General features: G+C 42.3%; 1 protein-coding gene across 2 annotated transcripts in view; it reads left to right on the top strand.

The window, feature by feature from the left end:
• Positions 1–5,913: 5,913 nt before the first annotated feature.
• Positions 5,914–20,752, top strand: part of PSPH (phosphoserine phosphatase) — an 18,456-nt gene continuing 3,617 nt past the window's right edge. The window contains exons 1-6 of one of the 2 annotated variants that reach the window (XM_039238058.1): positions 5,914–6,169; positions 9,116–9,249; positions 9,876–10,035; positions 18,220–18,378; positions 19,095–19,229; positions 19,545–19,690. In XM_039238058.1, the coding sequence (XP_039093989.1) occupies positions 18,239–18,378; positions 19,095–19,229; positions 19,545–19,690 (421 nt within the window). In that variant the 5' untranslated portion in view covers positions 5,914–6,169; positions 9,116–9,249; positions 9,876–10,035; positions 18,220–18,238. The remainder of the gene's footprint in view (positions 6,170–9,115; positions 9,250–9,875; positions 10,036–18,219; positions 18,379–19,094; positions 19,230–19,544; positions 19,691–20,752) is intronic. The other variant, XM_039238057.1, reaches the window with a different exon arrangement.

The following is a 20,752-nucleotide window of genomic DNA, read 5'->3' as shown; positions in this document are numbered from 1 at the left end:
TCTAACTTTTGATTGTATATTGTATATTTTGGATATTTGGGATTGAATATTTTAGGGACATAATTTCCATTACCTTTTTCTAAAGAATGTTTGCATTTGTTCTATCAGGAAATTAAAATACTGGCCGATTGCCTTGTACGTATTGTGTCTCGATATTATACTTTGTGAGGTCACAGCTGGCCCTGAGAGGGCTTCACAAGGCACCTGGGAGACACACAGGAAACTGAGCCACTCTGGGCTAAGCTCCCCAGACTGACCCAGACACCCATGTCTGTCCCACTATCTCCTCCGTTCTGACCTCTCAAACAAAGCCTTTGAGCTCTTGGTCCCTTAGTTTCATCCTCAGCTCTCAGTTTTAGAGCAAATACTTTGTTCTGGGACATAATGTTTACTCCTAAACTGTGGTCTTTCTGGGGTTTTAGTGAAAAGCCTAAGATGTGTACCAAATCCCTCTACGTTGACAAGATTCATAGGACAAACTCTGCTCTGTGGTGGACAGCAGCTGAAATCTCTGTTCAGCTTTTTTTTTCAGCCTTTCACCTGCAAATAACAGAGGGCTCAGGTGCACTGGCTTAATAAATAGGAGTTTATTCATTTTTTAAAGGAAATGTAGAGATGGATGGCTGCTGGTATTGGGAACCATGGTGCCATCATTTCATAGCTGGGTTGTCATTCTTTTGGTTTTTCTTCATGGCTGCGAGATAACTGCTATACCTCCACTCATCTCATTAATATTAAAGACTGGAGGAAATAGAGAGTAGGCCAGCAATGTTATTTTCCTCATATTGGGAAAGTAAAAGCCTTCCCTGTAAGCTACTCAATTATTTCTGTATGAATTTTGCTACTCAAATCAGGAAGGCATGGTCACTCTAGGTTGAAGGGAAGCTGGGAAGGTGGATTACAGGATTTCACAATTGGCTGACTAGTTGGAAACTTCAGATAACTTTAAATACATTTTTTAAATGTTTATTTATTTTTGAGAGAGAGAGAGTCAGAGCACGAGCAGTGGAGGGGCATAGAGAGAAGGAGACACGGAATCCGAAGCAGGCTTCAGTCTCTGAGCTGTTAGCACAGAGCCTGGAGCGGGGCTTGAACTCATGAGCCATGAGATTATGACCCGAGCCAAAGTCAGATGCTTAACTGACTGAGCGACCCAGGCTCCACTAGGTAACTTTTTTGATATTTAATCATTTATCTTAGTAATATGAGGCATTTATATTGTGAAATGATCACTACAATAAATCTACTTAATATCCATCACCATTACATAGTTATAATTTTTTATTATGATGAGAACTTTTAAGATCTCTTTTTAGCAACTTTCAAAAATGCAATTCAGTATTAACTGTAGTTACCATGTTATACATTACAGTAAGTTATATTGGTTTCTGCTCCTGGTTCCTAGCACAAGCTCCTAAAACCTTGTTATTTCCTGAGGTGCCAGGGTGGTTCAGTCAGTAAAGCATCCGACTTCAGCTCAAGTCATGATCTCATGGTTTGCGGGTTTGAGCCCCATGTTGGACTCTGTGCTGACAGCCCAGAGAATGGAGTTTCCTTCAGGTTCTGTGTCTCCCTCTCTCTTTGCCCCTCCCCCTGCTCTCAAAAAATAGACATTAAAATTTTTTTTAAAAACTTCGTTATTTCCTAAGAGCACGAGGAGCATCTTCAGTTCTAATATTGGTGTTTGACTTCTATTTCTGACACAGGGCTCCTAAAACCCTAGGAGTTTTTTGTCTTTTGTTCTAACTGAGTAACTCTGGGTGGGCTTCTGGATGAGACCTAGTCACAGGGAAGACTGATTCATGACTAGAAGCCTGGCATTTTCAGGGGCGCCTGGGTGGCTCAGTTGGTTGAGCATCTGACTTTGGCCAGGTCATGATCTCATGGTTCATGGGTTCGAGCCCCGCATCAGGCTCTGTGGTGACAGCTCAGAGCCTGGAGCCTGATTCAGATTCTGTGTCTTCCTCTCTCTCTGACCCTCCCTTGCTCCCTTGCTCACTTGCACTCTCTCTCTTTCTATCTCTCTCTCTCAAAAATAAATTTAAAAAATTAAAAAAAAGAGAAGCTTGGAATTTTCGGCCTTGTCCCTCATTCTCTTGAGAAGAGAGAAGGACTGAAAATGGAATTAATGATTGGTCATGCTTATGTATGAAACTGCCATAAAATCCCCAAAGTACTGGGTTCAAAGCTTCCATGTTGGTGAACAGATCCACACTGGGAGGGTGATACACCCAACTGTATAGGAAAAGAAGCTCCTGTGCTTGGGACCCTCCCAGACTTCACACTATGTATCTCTTCATCTGGTTGTTCATCTGTGTCCTGTAGTAAGCTAGAAAATATTAGTGTTTTCTTGAGTTCTGTGAGCTGCTTTAGCAAATTAATTAAACCTAAGGAGGGTTGGGGGGAGCTGGAGAGGGGCAGTGGGGTTAGGCGTTGGACCCTCTTATCTATAGCCAATTGGTCAGAAGTACAAACGATAACCTGAGTTTGCCACTGGTATCTGAAGGGGGGAGGGGGGGGCACGGGTGTGCAGCCTTGTGGGACTGAGTTCTTAACCTGTGGGATATTATGCTTTGAGAAGATGGTGTCAGAATTGAGTTAAATTATAGGGTACCCAGCTAGTGTTGCAGAGAATTGTTTGATGTGGGGTAAAACTTCCACATTTGATGACTAGAAGTCAAGTGTTTAGAGTAAATAGTAAAAGACAACAAAGGAGGAAGGAATTGACTTTTTCCTTATATAGGAAGAAAAAAAACACCCTCAGTTTTTTCTATTTTGATTACGTGCCCACAACTTATTTATTTTATAACTGGAAATTTGTACCTTTCGGCCACCTTCACCTATTTCACCCTTCCCCACTCCTAAAGCATTTAGTTTTAACTGATATGCAAATCATTAGAAAAGTAATAAATGTTTTTAAACTAATCTCAACTACTATGAAACCAAATAAAGTAGAAAGGTAAATTTTTCACTCCTTTTACTCCCCGTGATTAATTGCTACCCACAATTACTATTGACATACACAGAGTTTTTCTTCTTTCAGAAATGAGAGGGACGACTGGATGGCTCAGTTAGTTGGGCGGCCAACTTTGGCTCAGGTCATGATCTCACAGTCCTTGGGTTCGAGCCTCGCGTCAGACTCTGTGCTGACAGCTCGGAGCCTGGAGCCTGTTTCAGATTCTGTGTCTCCCTCTCTCTCTGCCCCTTCCCAGCTCGTGCTCTGTCTCTCTCTGTCTCAAAAATAAATAAACGTTAAAAAAAATAAAAAAAAAAGAAATGAGAATCAAACAATATATATTGTTCTACAGCCTGCTTCATTCACAGGACATATCATAGACATATTTCCATGCTGTGACTTATTTTGAATGTTATTTTAATGTTGACATTAAACTGTATTTTTCTTTAATATATTCTTTTAAAACATTTATATATTTTTATGTTTTGGTATTTAATGTGTTGATATAAAAATATTATGTGCATCACAAAATATTATATATATATACACAGATACAAAAATTTCCTGTATATCACTACCATTACATAACTCTATAATCTCTTCTCAGTCTCATTTTCTTTCTTGTATCCAGAGGTAAAGACCATCCTGAATTTTATGTTGTAAGTTATCACTTATGATATTAAATGATACTCTTTTTTAAGTTTCTGACAATGACTATATGTATACAGTTTTATTGTGAACATTCTTATATGTGACTCCTACCAATTATGTGCGAGAGTTTCTTCTGAGTGCATTTCTGAGGTGGAATTTCTGGATCATAAAAAATGTGCATGTTCCTTGTTACCGAATATCATATTGTATTCTAGAGTGATCCAATTTACTCTAAAATATTAGATATTTCTAAATATTCTAAAATATTAGAAGCCTATTTAGTAGCACCGAATTATTTTTTCAAAAAGTACATGATTCTAACATAGTTAATCATCAGACAATATGTTAGCTTATAAAAATGTGATCTATAGGAAACCTCTCAGGAACACTACTAGTATAACCTGTATTGCTTTTTACTAACCAATTATGATTAAAACTTTGCAAATAATTTGCTGTTTTTATTATACTGCATTATATTTGGTTCACATGTGCTATTTAACATTATTCCAGAAGAACAACAATGAAGCATATTATAATCTATTTGTATAGTTATGCCTCGTCCATTACTTGATTATGTATCTGGGACTATCCATTAGCTTCCTCTGGACTTTTAAAAAAAATTTTATGTGGTTTGTGTGTACAACACTGCCACCTCATGACCACAAGTGTTATTACAGGTGTGAATGTGAGAGACTATGAGTAGTTACAGGTTTTATTTATTCAGTACGAATATTTTATTTGAAATGTGTTTAATTTTAAACATCTATGAAATATGAATAATAGCAGAAATTAATTCTACTTTTTACATTATTTTACTTGGGTTTCTTTTCCCCTAGAAATACTCAATTACCATTTATACTTATATACAAATACTTGGTGTTTAAAAATTTTGTTTTAAATTTATGTTTAATTATTTTTTTTGAGAGAGAGAACAAATATTTGGTGTTTAACATCTTGTTTCTTTTGCTATACTTATTTCTAAATTACATACCACAGAACAGAAACAGGTTCTTGACTGGATTGTTGTTTTAGGGCCCCTTATTTTGCCCTCCACCATTAATTGTATCATTTTTTTTTTTTACCTCATCTTGCAAAACATCAAAATTCCTCCTCTCCGTTCTTCTTCAGAACCAATCTCTGGCAGATCTGGGAGAAATTAAGCCACGTTGCCCCAAACCTGTTTTGGCACAATGTTTCTTTTTTTTTCTTTTCTTCTTTTTTTTTTTTTACAAATAGTTTATTGTCAAATTAGTTTCCACATAACACCCAGTGCTCATCCCCACGAGTGCCCTCCTCCATGCCCATCCCTTCTCCCCCCTACATCCATCAGTCCTCAGTTTTTGTCAGCATTCAAGAGTCTCTCACGGTTTGCCTCTCTCCCTTTCCCCCACCATTTCCCCCCTTCTTCTCCCCCTTGGTCCTCTGTTAAGTTCCTCCTAATCCTCCTATACGTTGGCACAATGTTTCTTAACAAATGAAATCTGAAAATACTGAACTTCAAGGGCCCAACTGGGCAAAGAACAGCAGCACTCTTGCTTCTGGATAGAATCGTGTTGAGAGGTTCTGTAGCGACGGGCAGGGATGCTGTGACCGTGTCCCGCTCCAGCAGTTGTGTCCCCTCTGCCTGAGTGACTGCTTGGAAGGAGCCTGCAGAACTATCAGCATCTGAGGTTTCAGCCTGTGTTCTCGGGTGGGGCCTCACTGGGCCCCTCCAGCCAGTTGAGCCAAAGGTAAATGTTTGGAGGTGCTCACCCCTTATTTATTATAGGTAACTTAAAAGGAGCTCGGCAAGTGACACCCAGAAGAAAGTCAGATGACAAGAAAAAAAAGTGAAGACTCATTTTGTACTCATGTTTTTTTTTATATTTTAGTTGCGAATATAAGTAGTTTTGCTTTAGGTAATACATATATCTTTAACTGAAGTGTAATTGACATATAATACGAATATAAGTCGTTACGAAATTCTCTTGAGACCTACATTGCTACAAGAGCGTAAGGTCAAACGCGGTTCCAAAAAAGGTCCCGAAGGAGCTTTCGAAGGTGCTTTCGGTAATTGCAAAATTAGCGCAGAGGTCCCCGGCTTCTGTCACTGCCCTCCTCCCAAGCGCGGGCGGCGCGGAGGGCTTCTCAAGGTGGCCCCCGCTCTAGCCCCTCCTCCTCGAAGTGGAGGCGGCTCTGCGGGAAAACGCCCACCTCGCGCTGCAAGTCAAGGGCCGCAGGCGCTGAGCCCCCGCAGGGGGGAGGGGCGGGCGCAGGAAGCCCCGCCCAGGGGCGGGGCCAAGGGCTTCTCTGCAGCTCCTCTGTGCGGAGTGTGAATCTGTGGTCTCCCGTTTAGAAAAGCCTATGCAAAACCTACCAGAAGCCACCGTACTCATCAGCAGATCTCTTATGATTGTTTGGTAAAAACTCTGCGGGTCTGCACAGGTCACCTCCCTCGGAGCTCGGCGACTGAACGTCGGAGCCGGAGCCGCCGCTCGGCCCCCCTGCAGTCGGAAGGTTACAGCCGGGGGAGCGCGAGAGGCGGTGGCGGCGGCCCAGGAAGGAGCAGCAGCGCCCGCCCGGGTGAGTCCGGGCATGTGTTGATCGCTCCGTGTGCCCAACTTTATGATTTACCCGCCTTTCTTTTCCACATCCAGGGCCTCAGATTCTACGTGTGTTTTTCTTAACCGGGGTAGGTAAAATGGTTTACGGGATTTCAAGACTTTCTTTTTCCTCAATTTACTTTTGAGTAGTTTTCCCTTGTTTTATGTCAGTGTTACCAAACGGCATGAATGAATGATGCAATCCTGCGTAGGGGAATCATCAGTACAAGATTAGGAAAATCTCCGAAATTTAGTGTTGCAGTGTTTGACTTTGTCATCTTCTCTCTGTTTGACTTTGTCATCTTCTCTCCTATCAGATTTAGAATTTTAAGTAAGCACGTACCGGATACATTGTTGTAAAGATACAACTTCCAGTTGGGAATTAAATAAATAATTCTTTCATTAAGTTTGTCGACTATGTTTTCATTATAAGTGACTTGCACATTGTAGTTATTCTTTAAATATTTGACTGACCGGTATTGGAATGAGGATCAAGGAAGAAAATGATAAAATGCAGGATTTCTAGATTTTATTACAACTACCTGGTAGGTTTTCAATATAATAACAGTGCTGTCACTTTCATGTTGCTGAAATAAAGCAGTCAGGACATTTTACGTTTTCAGATAATTTGATGCATGCCTAATGACTTTTTAAAAGCTAACGTTTTCTTGATGTATAATTCAGTGCAATAATATACACCCATTTTAGGTGTACACATTTTGATTAATTTTGACAATTGCGTACACACTTTTAATCACCAGCACAGTATAACACTTCCATTACCCCTGAAAATTTCCTAAGGCCTCTTTGCAGCCAGGTTCCCCCACCCCTAGCCCTACTGACCTGATTTTTGTCATTGTATCATTTGTTTGTATTTTCTAGTGTTTCGTATAAATGGAATCATGTTGTTTTGTGTCTGCCTTCTTTTGGTATAAAAGGCTTTTTATATTTATCCACGGTTTTGGCATGCAGCACTAATTCCTTTTTGTTGCTGAGTAGCATTCCATTGTAGGGATAGACCACAATTTGCTCATCCATTTATCTGTTGATGGACACTCTGGTTTGGGGCTTTCATGAATCAAGTGCTCTTCTATTTCTCTTGGATAAATCCCCAGGGTGGGATTGTTGAGTCTTATGGTAGATATGTGTTTAACTTTATAAGAAGCTGCCAAAACGTTTTCCAAAATGGTCATACCATTTTCTGTCCCCACCAGCAGTGTGTGAGAGTTCTGGTTGTTTGTTCCATGTCCACACCAATACCTGGTGTGTGTGGTGTTTTTTTCGTCATTTACCTTTTGAGTTTATCTGCATATCTTCTTTTTTGGAATGTCTGTTCATATGTTTTGCTCATACTTTAATAAGTTATTTGTGTTATTACTGAGTTGTCAGAGTTCTTTATTCTCGATACAAGTTTTGTCAAATGTGCATACTGTAAACATTTTTTCCCATTCTGTGGCTCGCCTTTTCTTTTTCTTTTTTCTTTTTTTCCATCATGGTATCTTTTGAAGAGCTTTAATCTTGATGAAGTCCATTCGATCACGTTTTCCTTTCATTGTTCATGCTTTTGGGGTTTTAAGAAAGTTTTGCCTACCTCAAAGCTGTTGTGTATTACCTACCTATTGCTGTATAACAAATTACCCCCGAACTTAGCAGCTTAAAACAACAAATATTTATTTTCTCAGTTTCTGTGGGTTAAAAATCTGGGAGCAGCTTAGTTGAGTGGTTCTGATTCTTTTAAGAGGTCACAGTTGGCCAAGGTGAACTTACCTAATGCTGTATTGGAGAAGATCGGCTTCCTAGCCTGCTAACATAGCTGTTGGCAGGATTCAGTTCCTTGAGGGTTGTCGGACTGAGGGCCTCAGTTCCTTTCTGGGTGTTTTTGCTGGGGACCCCTTCAGTGCTGCCACACAGGCCTCCCCACAGGGCAGCTACCAACATGGCAGCAAGGGGGAACATAGAGCAACATAGAGCAAGGGGGAATCTGGGGGCAAGATGGAAGCCACATTCCTTTCTGTTTTTGAAATTAACTCAAAAACTTGGATGAGAGAAAGGGTACATAACCCTTTTTGAGTTCAAAAGGACTGTATTTTGAACCTTCTGTATTTTGAGCCTTCCTTTTCAATCTCTTTGCTTCTTCTTGCCTCATAGTATTTCTTTTATCTTGTTTTCTTCTGAGATTTAGCACTGTTGTCTACTTTTTTTAAACGATGAGGTTATTTTTTTAAATGTTTATTTATTTTGAGAGAGAGTGTGTGTGAGCGTGTGTGCATGCGAATGGGGGGAGAGGCAGAGAGAGAGGGAGAGAGAATCCTAAGCAGGCTCTGCATTATCAGTGCAGAACCTGACTCGGGGCTCGATCCTGCCAACTGTGAGATCCTGACCTGAGCCAAAATCAAGGTCAACCAAGATACTCGGTTACTCAACCGAGATACTTCTGTTTACAGTTTTGATTATGAGGATTTTAATTCAGAATCGTTGGCTTTGTTCCCTTATTATTGGGCAGCCAGACTCTTCTGTGACTGTTCTTGGAAGGTTGGCGATTCTGTCTCCTCATTTTGAAGATAGCTGCGTCTGTTAATGTACCTGAGTCAGCTTCTCTGTGTTTGCATTTTGTTCTCTCAGTGGATCCTCTTCCCTTCCCTCGCCTCTGTGTTCTGCTAATCAGGTGTAGGTGATTTCCCGTCAGACCTGAAGCTTTTGCGAATCAGAGCCAGAGAAAAGTGTGTGTAGTCCTCTGCACTGCTGAAAGAGGCAGAAGTCCAGCATCCCGCAAGGGAAGCAGTCTTAGGGAACTTTGCATCCGACCCTTCTTTGTACCAGTCCTACGAGCTGGGAGAGTGAAGCTAGACAGTTTCTTTCTTCTCTTGTATCTCAACCTTGATGTTCATTTCAACCTTGATGTTCGTTTCCTCTTTTCTCGTTCTAGGCTCTTGCTCTTGCAGAACTCCCAAGATCTCTTAATAAAGAAAATTGTAGTCAGAGCTTTATGCTGCATTCTTATTCAGGAAAGAAGCAGGAAGAGAAGAGTGTCATTTCCTAGGAATCCGGTACTGGAGAAACGTGAGTCTGATTTGGTTTTTGTTGTTAATTGTTTACCAGTTTTCAGTTTCCTCTTCATGTGAATAAAATTGTCCTCTGTAATGTATGTGGGGTGCGTAAAGCCTCAGGTTCCCCAGAACAGCAGTTCCTTTTTTTTTTTTTTTTAAATCATAACTGCATTGGCCAGGAACCCTAGGCTTACATATAAGATCTTTGACTCTCCACTGATCCAGAAGCTTCTCAAGCTCCATTGGTGCATTGTTGCAGTGCCCAGAGGGGCTGAAACAGACTCATCACTCATACCAAAGGTGACATCCGTCTAAGCCTAGTAAGTTTTGTTCTCTTGGATGTGCCTGACCTCTGCAACTTCTGTACCAGCTTGTATTTGTTCTTACACAAGTGAAGCTAAGAGGTCAGTCCTCACAAAAGAATAAGTTGGTGAAGGTGCTCTTGGGTGCCTCTCATGAGATACATAGATGGAGAAGTTCAAACAGTTTTTGTGGGGAGGTTTTTCCCTCTTATTCAAAACCAGAGCTCCCAAGGCTGGCCCTGAAGGAAAACTTACTTTTGTACTTTTGGAGCTGGGCGGAGGGAGAAGAGGTTGTCAGCAGAGGCTTCTTTACCATTTAGCCCTATGTTTCCCCAAGATGGACCGGCTGGGGGCCATGCGGACAGGAGACCTGTTCTGACCCGTGGAAGAGCAGTGGTTCATCGGTCAGGCCTGGGTTTGGGAGCTGCCATGTCAAAGCACTGACCCCTCCACCAGGATTTCTTCCACCTCCAGCCTTGTGCCCCTTCCCCCCAAAGGTCAGATGTGAGGGATCCAGAGTTCATTCTTCAGCAATGATTTTTGTGTGTGTAAAATTCGAATGTACACCGTTTACTTTGAAGCACCTGAACTTAGCAGACTGTCTCCCCCTGCGCCCCCCCCCCACTTTAGCCATGAGAAATTTGAATAAGTATGAATTGTGAGCCACTCTGGGTAGAGACTGTGAAAAAACAGGCAGCCAGAAGTGAACAAGGAGGCAGGGCATTTTATAGTGAAGGCCATTTGTTATAAAGTCTCAGTAGGGAGCTGAAATCTGTGTGATGCTAGGGGCGGAGAGCATGTCCCCTGGCATGAGCATTCTGTGAAGCAAAGTGAAGGTAACATACATAATCCAGCTGTGTCTTTTAGGGAGGGTGTGGAGAAAGAATCAGCCTTCCAAGTAAATTCAATGTAACTTTTGTTTCAAACATCCTATTTTCTCTGTCTTTGGTACACAGCGCAACCCAGGAAGCAGGTATCGGCCCTTCTGAGTCCTAAGTCAGGAATAGTGTTCATCTGGGGGTATGGAAATCAGTCCTCACTTTATTTGAGGAAATGTGTGTTTTCTTTCATATCGGAGCCTGATGGTCTTGTTGAAGCCATTGCTATTATTAGTGGTCAGGAAGAGGCTCAAGTCACTGACTTTTCAAACACGAACAATAATGATTTGTCTGATCATCTCAGTGAGACTGGTAGCCTCTTGAACATGATGCCCGTTCCGTACTTCTCAGGTCTTAGCCTTAGGCACTGGGTGGCAGTGTGGACTGGCTGTTCTGTACTTCTCAGGTCTTATTAGCCTTAGGCACTGGGTGGCAGTGTGGACTGGCTTTAGTCTTAACAGGTTTTGAGGCTACAGGAGCCAGTTGGGTCCATTTATCTTCTTTTAGCTTTAATCTTGTTTGTCTGCTCCTGGCTTTCCCTCCATTTGCATGTGATTTGTTCTCTAAGCTGATGGGATTGCATTGCTACTACCACTCCTCTGCTGATAGACTGCTGTCTTCTAGGCTTGTATAGTGAGCCTGCCTAGCCAGGTGATATGAATTGCATGGATTCTCTCTGGACCAGAGCCAAATGGGTGGTTACTGAGTCACAGAGAGAGTGGGATCTGAAGATCCTTGATGTTCCTGGGTTGGTGGAAATTTGATGACTTATGAAACCTGTTTCTATCTACTGGCCTCCCAAAGAATGTGCAGACTTTCTTCTTTTGCTGTTAATGAATCATTACCCATTGTAGTGTCCAGCTAGCAGAACTTTGGTCTGAATTCTTGATGAAAATCTCTGACATTTCTTGAAAACACATATGTTCTTATCAAATGTTTAACCATATTTAGTTCTGCTTAATTTATCTGCATCTCTTGTTTGTCTTTGTGCATTTGAGATCCAAGTTTTAGTTTTTTAGCCATCACTTGGGAGCTGTGTGACCTTGGGTAAAGCATTTAAGTTCCTTATACCTCTAGTCCTTAATTTGTGAAATGGATACATTAATATCGTTCATGCAGAAAGGCATGGGATCCGACCCAAATGATGGCTTTGAGGTTTCTTCCAACTTCAGAATATATGATGTTGATTCTGTTTTATTGGTTATAACCATCATTGCTGGTTAAGGATTTTGATTTGATTTGATTTGATTTTTATAAAGTTTGTATTTATTTACTTTGAGAGAGTGAGAACGGGGGGGGGCGGGGCAAAGGGAGAGGGAGAAAGAGAGAATCCCAAGCAGGCTTCGTGTTGTCACTGCAGAGCCCTATGTGGGGCTCAAATTAATGAACTGTTGAGATCATGACCTAAGCCAAAATCAAGAGCTTGGATGCTCAACTAACTGAGCTACCCAGGTGCCCCTAATTTAATTTTTTTAAGTTTAATTATTTATTTTGAGAGAGAGAGAGAGAGAGATCAAGCAAGCACGAATAGGGGAGGAGCAGAGAAAGAGGGAGAGAGAGAATCGCAAGCAGGCTCTGCATTTTCAGTGCAGAACCTGACTTGGGGCTCATTCTCATGAACCATGAGATCGTGACCTGAGCCAAAATCAAGAGTCAGACACATAACCAACTGAGCTACCCAGGCACCTTAAGGATTTTAATTTTAGGCTGATAGCGCTCTAAGTTGGGATAGTTTTATTGAGAACAATAATCTACTCAGTTCTTGCTGAGTACTCTATAACTTCTTAGATTCAACTCTGTTTAATTCATGAAATATTTATTTTGTACCTGCTGGGTCCTGGAAATTGAGATGAAACATAATTCAGTCAAGGTCCTTACCCTGAAGGAACTCCCATCTTAGGAGAGGAATGGGAGTGATTAACTAATTAATTATGTGAGTGGATAGGAGAGAGATAGTATAGTATAGGGAAGGTTATTTAATCTGCATCTTGAAGAATAAATAGGAATTTGCCCACTGGCTATAAAGGCTTAGGTGATTTCAGGCAGAGGGATCAGCATTTATAAACACATAGAGGTTTAAAAAACTAACATATTTAAGGAACAAGATGTCTTCTGTATACCTTAAGCATAAGTTGTGTGTATATGTGTGTGTGTGTGTGTGTGTGTGTGTGTATGTATTTCTTGGGAAAGAAGAGCAATGGGGGATAGATTGATGAAATGGATAGGATCCAAATCATGAAGGGCATAAATTAATTGAATAAGAGAGACATTAGGTTAATGTATATGCTAATGATGGGAATGGATTAGTAAGAGCATCATTAGGTCTGATATGATTAAATCTTAACTTGATTTGATTCTAGATTCCTCAGAAGCCAAACCTAAGTACAGTCAGGTATAGTAGTATATTTAAAATTAAAATGTAATATCCATGTTAAAAAAAGTCTTTACTTTTTAGAAATATACACTGAAATATTTTGGATGAAATGGCATGATATGGTTTGAGATAATGAGGGAAGATGGAAGTGTTTGGGCTTGATATTATGATTTGTAATAAGAAACGTACTTGGTCTTGTCCTCATCTCTAGCTCCAAGCTCTTAAAACCCTTGGGATTTCCTATGATGAGAGTGATAAAGGTGTTTCTTTTTATGTTAGTGAGGTGACTTTTGGGCCTCACCTAAGGATGGGGCTGTTTGCCAGCAGAGCCAACCTTGGTGACTGGAGAGTTGGAACTTTGAGTGCCACCCTCCTGACCCCCAAGGAGGGGAGAAGGACTGGTAATCTAGCTCAGTCACCAATGGCCAATGATTTAATCAGTCATGACTTTGCAACAAATAAAAATCCAAAGGATGGGGATTTGAGAGCTTCTGAATTGGGTTGGTGAACACATGGAGATGCGGGGAGAATGGGATGTTCAGAGAGGGCATGAAAGCTCTGTGCTCCTTCCCACAAACCTTGTCCTATGCATCTCTTCCATCTGAATTCTGCCCTTTTATAATACACTGGTGACCTACTAAGTAGAATATTTCTCTGAGTTCTATGAGCCACTCTAGCAAATAAATCAAACCCAAAGAGGGGGTTGTTGGAACCTGCAATCTGTAGCCAGTTGGTCAGAAGCATGGGTGACAACCTGGACTTGGCATTGAGGTCTTAAGTGTATTCGTGTGTATGCATGCGCACATGTGTGTGTGTGAATGGGGGGGTGAGCAGGTGTGGGTGTGGGGAAAGTTCAGTCTTGTGGAACTGTACCCTTAGCCTGTGGGATTTGATGCTCTCTGTGGGGCAGATAAAGTCAGAATAGAGTTGAATTATAGGGAACACGTTGCTGGTGTCTAAGAATTGCTTCAATGTGTGGGAACCCACCCATGTTGGAATTGGGGGTACAGACCCCTTTTTAGTGGAGTTGTTGGTGAGGCATGATTTGCTATGACTGTTGAGGCAGGATGATGCATACATGGAATTCACGTATTCATTTTCTCTATTTTTGTATGTGTTTGACATCTGCACAATAAAAAGTTAAGTAGTTGTGGGTATGTAATTCACAATTATATCATTTCATTTATTCATTCAACCTTCAGAAATCAATTGAGCATCTACTCAAAAGAGGCTTAAATTGGGGTCTTGGAAAATGTTGGATCTCAGTATAAAGAGCTTACAGTCCAGGAGTGGAGGTGACATGCACATAACTAAGTGTAAGATAAGTAGGAACATTATGAATTTTATATATTGAAAACAGGTCTACATAAAGTACTGTGGAAATTTCAGGAAGAAATCTTTTTTTTTTTTTTAATTTTTTTAATGTTTTATTTATTTCTAGGAGAGAGAGAGAGAGACAGCGTGAGCAGGGGAGGGTCAGAGAGAGAGGGAGTCACAGACTGAAACAGGCTCCAGGCTCTGAGCTGACAGTCAGCACAGAGCCCGACGCGGGGCTCGAACCCACGAACCGCGAGATCATGACCTAAGCGAAAGCCGGATGCTTAACCGACTAAGCCACCCAGGCGCCCCCAGGAAGAAATCTTTTCCAGCCCCAAGGAATCTGGGAAGATCTTATAGTGAAGATGGCATTGAGCTTTATTCCTTCACTTAATTCAACACATATTATTAAGCCCTACTATAGGTACTATAGGTACTGTTCTCACTCCTAAGGACTCAGCAGTGAACAAAGCTGATAAAGAGCCTCCTCTTATGAAATTTACATCCTAATGAGGACAGATAGACAATACATAATAAGCATAATAAGTACATTTTTTAAAGTTTGTTTTGAGAGAGGGAGAGAGAGAGACTCGAACTCATGAACGGTGAGTTTATGACCTGAGCTGAGGTCGGATGCTTAACCAACTGAGCCACCCAGATGCCTCATGAGTACATTTTATCATATATTAGAAGATGATAGATGTTACAGAAAAAAGAAAAAGTAAGGCATAATGAGGGAGATTACTAAGGTTGGGTTAAGGATAAGGAGGGGAGGTTGCAGTGATAAACAGGGTAGTCAATGTTGGCTCATGGAAGAAGGTGATATTTGGGCAAACTTAAAAAAACTTTTTAAAAAATATTTATTCATTTTTGTGAGATAGCAAGTGAGCGAGAAAGAGTGTGAGCAGGGGAGGGGCAGAGAGAGAGAGAGGGAGACACAGAATCTGAAGCAGGCTCCAGGCTGTGAGCTGTCAGCACAGAGCCCGACGCGGGGCTCGAACCCATGAGCCTCGAGACCATGACCTGAGCCAAAATCAGACACTTAACCGACTGAGCTACCCAGGCGCCCCTGGGCAAACTTTTTTTAAAAGAGTCATTATTCTTTACTCTTGATAAGGGAGTTGGCCAAGTGGGTATCCAAGTGAAGAGCATTCCCGCTACAGGCACAGCTGAGCAAAGGCCGAGTGGGAAGCCTGCCTAGTGTATTTCCAGAATAGCAAGAGGACCAGTGTGGTTGGAGCAGAGTGAGCAAGGGGGAGAGGAGTAGGAAGTGAGGTCAGAGATATAATGGGGGGAGGCAGTGGTGGTGCCAGGGTGAGGGGCCGGACTTATAGGTGATTGTAAGAACTTTGGCTTTTACTCTTTTTTTTTTTTAATTTTTTTTTAATGTTTTATTTATTTCTGAGAGAGACAGAATGAGCAGGGGAGAGGCAGAGAGTGAGGGAGACACAGAATCCAAAGTAGGCTCCAGGCTCTGATCTAGCTGTCAGCACAGAGCCCGATGCAGGGCTCGAACCCATGAACCATGTGATCATGACCTGAGCTGAAGTCGGACACTTAACCGACACTTAACCCACCCAGGTGCCCCAGCTTTTACTCTTAATAAAATGAACCATTGAAGGAATTTGAGCTAGAAGTGTGACTTGACTTGGTTTATAGGTTACAGTGATCATTTTGGCTATGTTGAGAACAAAAACTTGGACGGGAGACCTTTTAGGAGGCACTTGGTACAGTCTTGGCAAGAAACATTGGTAACTCAGGCTAGAGCGATAGCAGTGGGTAGGGTGACAAGTGGTCAGATTTTGGTTAGACTTTCAAGGCGGAACCAACAAATTTCTTGAATGATTGGATGTGGGTTTTGAGAGAAGAATGTCAAGGGTAACTGAAGAATGGAGTTGCCATCTGGGGAGAAAAGGAAGGTGCAAGAATGGCTGTTTTCGGAGGACCGGAAGATCAGGAGTTCAGTTTTAGACATGTTTACGAGACACCTGAGTGAGGTCAGGTAGGTGCTTGGAGCTTAGAGTTTGGGAGAGACGCATGGGGTCCAGGTGTACATTTGGGAATCACTGTCCTAGAGATGACATTTAAAGCCACAAGGCCAGATGAATTTGCTGAGGGAGTGAGTGAGTTAGAGAAGACAGGGGTGGACCATGGGTCATTGCATCGTTAAGAGAATGGAAGAGAAGCAACCAGCAAAGAAGCTCAGTTCAAAGAGGGGACGATATGTGAACCTGGGAAGTCAGTCCTCTGAGGTGAGGGCTCTGCTTGAACAGGAGCATGATGATGGCAGAAAAAGAGATTATAGATAAGCAACAGCATACATGTTTAGTATTCATGTATTTTTAATAGTTTCCTGTTTAATGGAAACTTCACGTTGAGGCTGTTGTTAGTTTAGTTTACTCTACTATCTTACTGGATTCATTAATTTGCCTTCTCTTTCCCCTTCTTACTGGGTCGCCATTGAAACTCCTGTTTCCCCTTTGGTGCACTTGTTTGTAAGGGTTACAAACGGGGGTCAGCAATTTTTCTCTAAAAGGCCAGGTAGTAAATCTCTTAGGCTCTGCAGGCCACGCAGTCTCTGTTCCAGCAACTTGCCTCCTCTGTCGTGCGAAAGCAGCTATGGACACGTAAACAAATGATTTTTTTTTCAATGATTGAAAATGTAAAAATTAGTCTTTCCTCGCAGCTGATTTGGCTTACTGGCTCTAGTTTGCCAGCCCTTGACTGAAAAGGCTTCTTCCCCCGCAGGCCAACTTTGACCTGGGTCATTCTTGCAGATGCATTGGTTAGAAATCAGTTATGAAGTAGGTTGGCCAGTTCCTTTGAGGCTGTTTTTAGCTGGCGTCTATTCTAAATACGTTATTTGCATCATCTGTGTGGCCTCATACATGACATATTTGATAGGAGACTGGTCTAGGTGACCTTTAGGATCCCCTTCACCCTCAAGATTCTAGTCCAGTGGTTTTCTTAAAAAATAAAAGACCCTCAAAATTCCTTCTGAAACTCTGTCCTCCATAGCGTCTGCAGCAGTGGTCGGCTAGGCTCTTCCTGTGAGTCTCGACCTCTTCATTTTCTTTCCCAAGCTCCTGATCTGACCCTTTCCATTCCTGCGGGCTCTATCCTCAGCCCTCTTCTTTTCTCCCTCTCTCCACTCTCTGGTGACTTTCATCAGGCCATGCCCTCAATTACCACCTGGTAACTAATAGATGTGTAGTTTAGCTCCGACCTCTCTGCAGAGGCCAAAGCCTTTCCAGGTTTTCTATTACCTAGAGGTTAAAATCCAAACTCCTTAGTGTGGCCCATGGCCCCTCTTTGTGCACCACCTGGTAGCTGGACTCCATTGGGAGGCTTCTAGCATGTCATCCATCATCCTTTTTTTTCAGAGAGTGAGTGCATTCTTGTGAACAGGGGAGAGGGGCAGGGGGACAGAGAGAGAGAATCCCAAGCTGAGTGTGGAGCCTGATGCAGGACTTTATCCCATGACCTTGGGATCATGAACTGAGCCAGAGCCAAGTGTCAGCCAGTGCTCAACCAACTGAGCCACCCAGCACCCCTGTCCATCATTCTTCCTCTTTGTCTTTGCCCTACTCTTCTCTCTGCTATCACTACATCTTCTTCTTGCCTCCATCTCCCTTCCACCCATGCCCAGCAGACACCAAGCTGATACTCTGCCCTTCGAGAACCCACTCAGGCCACTTACTCTTCAAGATTCAGCTCCAATGACTGTGTCCCTTGGAGTCCCTATAGCATAGGCAAGGTTAAACATTTTCTCTGTGTGCCCACAGTATCTTATACACATTTCCACTTTAGCATTTGCCTTATTGCCATAATTATTAGGTCAAAAACATGGAATATGGTTGAACATCAAATATACTTATGAGTTGATACCATCACTAGACTGAGTTCCTGGGAGAAGAGTGTGGTCCCACTCACTGAGACCTGGCATTTAGAAGGTGCTTATTTTGTATTAAACAATAAATGAGTCCGTGAGTCCATGTTTATGTGGGATACACCGACTTTGATATGAATCAAAGTATATTGGCATAAATAGGCAAAATTGGATCTTTTTATGATTATAAGCCTTTAAGTAAATTTATTTTTTTCTGTTGTAGGAGGACAGTTCTTCCAAGGATGGTCTCCCATTCAGAGTTGAGGAAACTTTTCTGTTCAGCTGATGCAGTCTGCTTTGATGTTGATAGCACAGTTATCAGAGAAGAAGGAATTGATGAGCTAGCCAAATTCTGTGGAGTTGAGGATGCTGTGTCAGAAATGTAGGAACAATATTTATTCACTTTTTGAAATGACAAATAATTGCGGAAGAGAGTGACTTTTCAAGAACATGTAGGACCAGAGCCACATTTCCCTGATTTTTAGTCCCTGGCTATAGATCATGGGCAGTAAACTGCTTCTTCCATCATTTAGAGCTGAATTCAGTAGTGTACATCATCCAAATCATCAATTTATTAGAAATATTTATGGCAAAAAAAAAATAGTTGCCTCTGACAAATAAATATGGATGACACACGCTTAGCTCGGTCAGAGGAACAGTGACCGTAACTAGCCAAAGACGATGATGGGGTGGGGGGGCCACCATGGATCCAGTGCTTTGTGTCCTGGTTGAAAGCATGGCCTCCGTGGTTTGCTAGAATGCTAGTTTTGGTTCAGAGTCTCTCAGTTTACGCCTGGATGAGATCCTCCCTTCCGCCCTCCCCATTGCTGCCTGCAGTCATTAGGTCACGGATCATTTCATGTTTAGCTGCATTTGATGTGAGACGTGGCCACAAAATATTAGTATGATTCCCAAGCAAATCTCCAATATGTTTATTCCCAGGCCTTGGCGCCATGGCATTGTAGCGTGCGTGTTGTATGGTGGAGCTCTAGGTAGCACCTTTCTCCTGGGTGGACTTGGGAGGAGCTGGGGAGGTTGGATGTGTAAACTTGGGGGACATCTGACCTGGCTGGCCTGACTGTTGGGTCTTCCTCCTAGGACACGGCGAGCCATGGGTGGGGCCGTGCCTTTCAAGGCTGCCCTCACAGAGCGCTTAGCTCTGATCCAGCCCTCCAGGGAACAGGTACAAAGGCTCATAGCAGAGCACCCCCCTCACCTGACTCCTGGCATAAGGTAAGAGGAGCCCCGGTCTGGGTGCTGTCTATCAGCACCTGTGTTTGGGGGCGTGTCCTCTTGAGAGTATCTCACCATTGTTCGCTGGTGCTCCCTTCTGTTTGGTTCCTTCTTGCCTGTGGTCTTGTCTGGCTGCTTGGCTCTGCCCACGTCTTCCCCATTCATAAAACAATATAATTTGCCAGGCAGTATACCTTGTGTGATGTATTTGGGCAGATGCATTCAGGAGAAAAATATGTTTAGTTTCCTTTTCATGTTTAATGTTTTTTATTTTATATTAATCAGTGTCTGGTATATCACATTTCTTTTTTGCAGGGAGCTAGTAAGTCGCCTGCAAGAGCGAAATGTTCAGGTTTTCCTAATATCTGGTGGCTTTAGGAGCATTGTGGAGCATGTTGCTTCAAAGCTGAATATCCCATCAACCAACGTATTTGCCAATAGACTGAAATTCTACTTCAATGGTAAGACTTTAATGGTGCCATTTTCCCTTTCTTGTCAGTTTTAGTATTCAGTATCTTCTGTAGTGTCTGTTGGGCTGCAACTTAAGCAAGGTGGCATCAGAATTAAATATTGAGGTGAAGGATTCTCTTGACTGGGCTCTTTTGCTCCGTGGTATCCTTTGCAAAATAGACTTAGGCCATCATCTCTCCTAGCTTTGGCGTCCATATAATCATCTATCTGTATATAAACCTCTGCACTGGATTCCTGTGTACTCACATGTCTTAACTTTGTCTCACATTGTATTTCAGTTTTATGAGAGCTCTCATGTATTCAAATCAGTTATAGGCACAGGAAGGAGAGTTTGCTGGCAAGTCACTGTGCTGTCGCTGCCTTGATGAGAAGGGCCAGAGAGAGAGGGAGAGGGAGAGAGAACCCCAAGCAGGCTCCAATGTGGGGCTCGATCTCAGAAACCTGAGGGTCATGATGACCTGAGCCAAAATCAAGAGTAAAATGCTTAACTGACTGAGCCACCCAGGCGCCCTGCTGTCGCTCCTTTGAAAGTGCCTCCTGGCCCTTCTCTGTACCATCACAGCTGCAGCTGTAGTTTTCTATCATTGCAGAATGTCTCTAGTTATGTCCAGGGGTGGCTGACATCCTTAAAACCAAATAATGTAGGGGCGTCTGGGTGGCTCAGTCGGTTGAGCATCTGACTTCGGCTCAGATCATGATCTCACAGTTCGTGGGTTCGAGCCCCGTGTTGGGCTCTGTGCTGACAGCTAGCTCAGAGCCTGGAGCCTACTTCAGATTCTGTATCTCCCTCTCTCTCTGACCCTCCCCTGCTCACACTGTCTCTCTCTCTCAGAAATTTAAAAAAAAATTTTTTTTGAAAAACCCCAAATAATGTTAATTAAACAATTTTAAATGCATTAATAAAATATTTTGGATGGGTCTGTAGACAGAGTGTGCTAATTACTATAAGAAATATAATGCATCAAATATAAGTTGGAATCGCCTCTTAGATGAAATTATATGTTAACTTTTTAAAAATTTAGGGGCGCCTGGGTGGCTTAGTCGGTTAAGCG

Source organism: Hyaena hyaena, unplaced genomic scaffold (assembly GCF_003009895.1).
Source record: "Hyaena hyaena isolate Hyena2069 unplaced genomic scaffold, ASM300989v1 scaffold_135, whole genome shotgun sequence".
Taxonomy (NCBI): Eukaryota; Metazoa; Chordata; class Mammalia; order Carnivora; family Hyaenidae; genus Hyaena; species Hyaena hyaena.
This window is presented reverse-complemented; position numbering and strand designations above follow the sequence as displayed.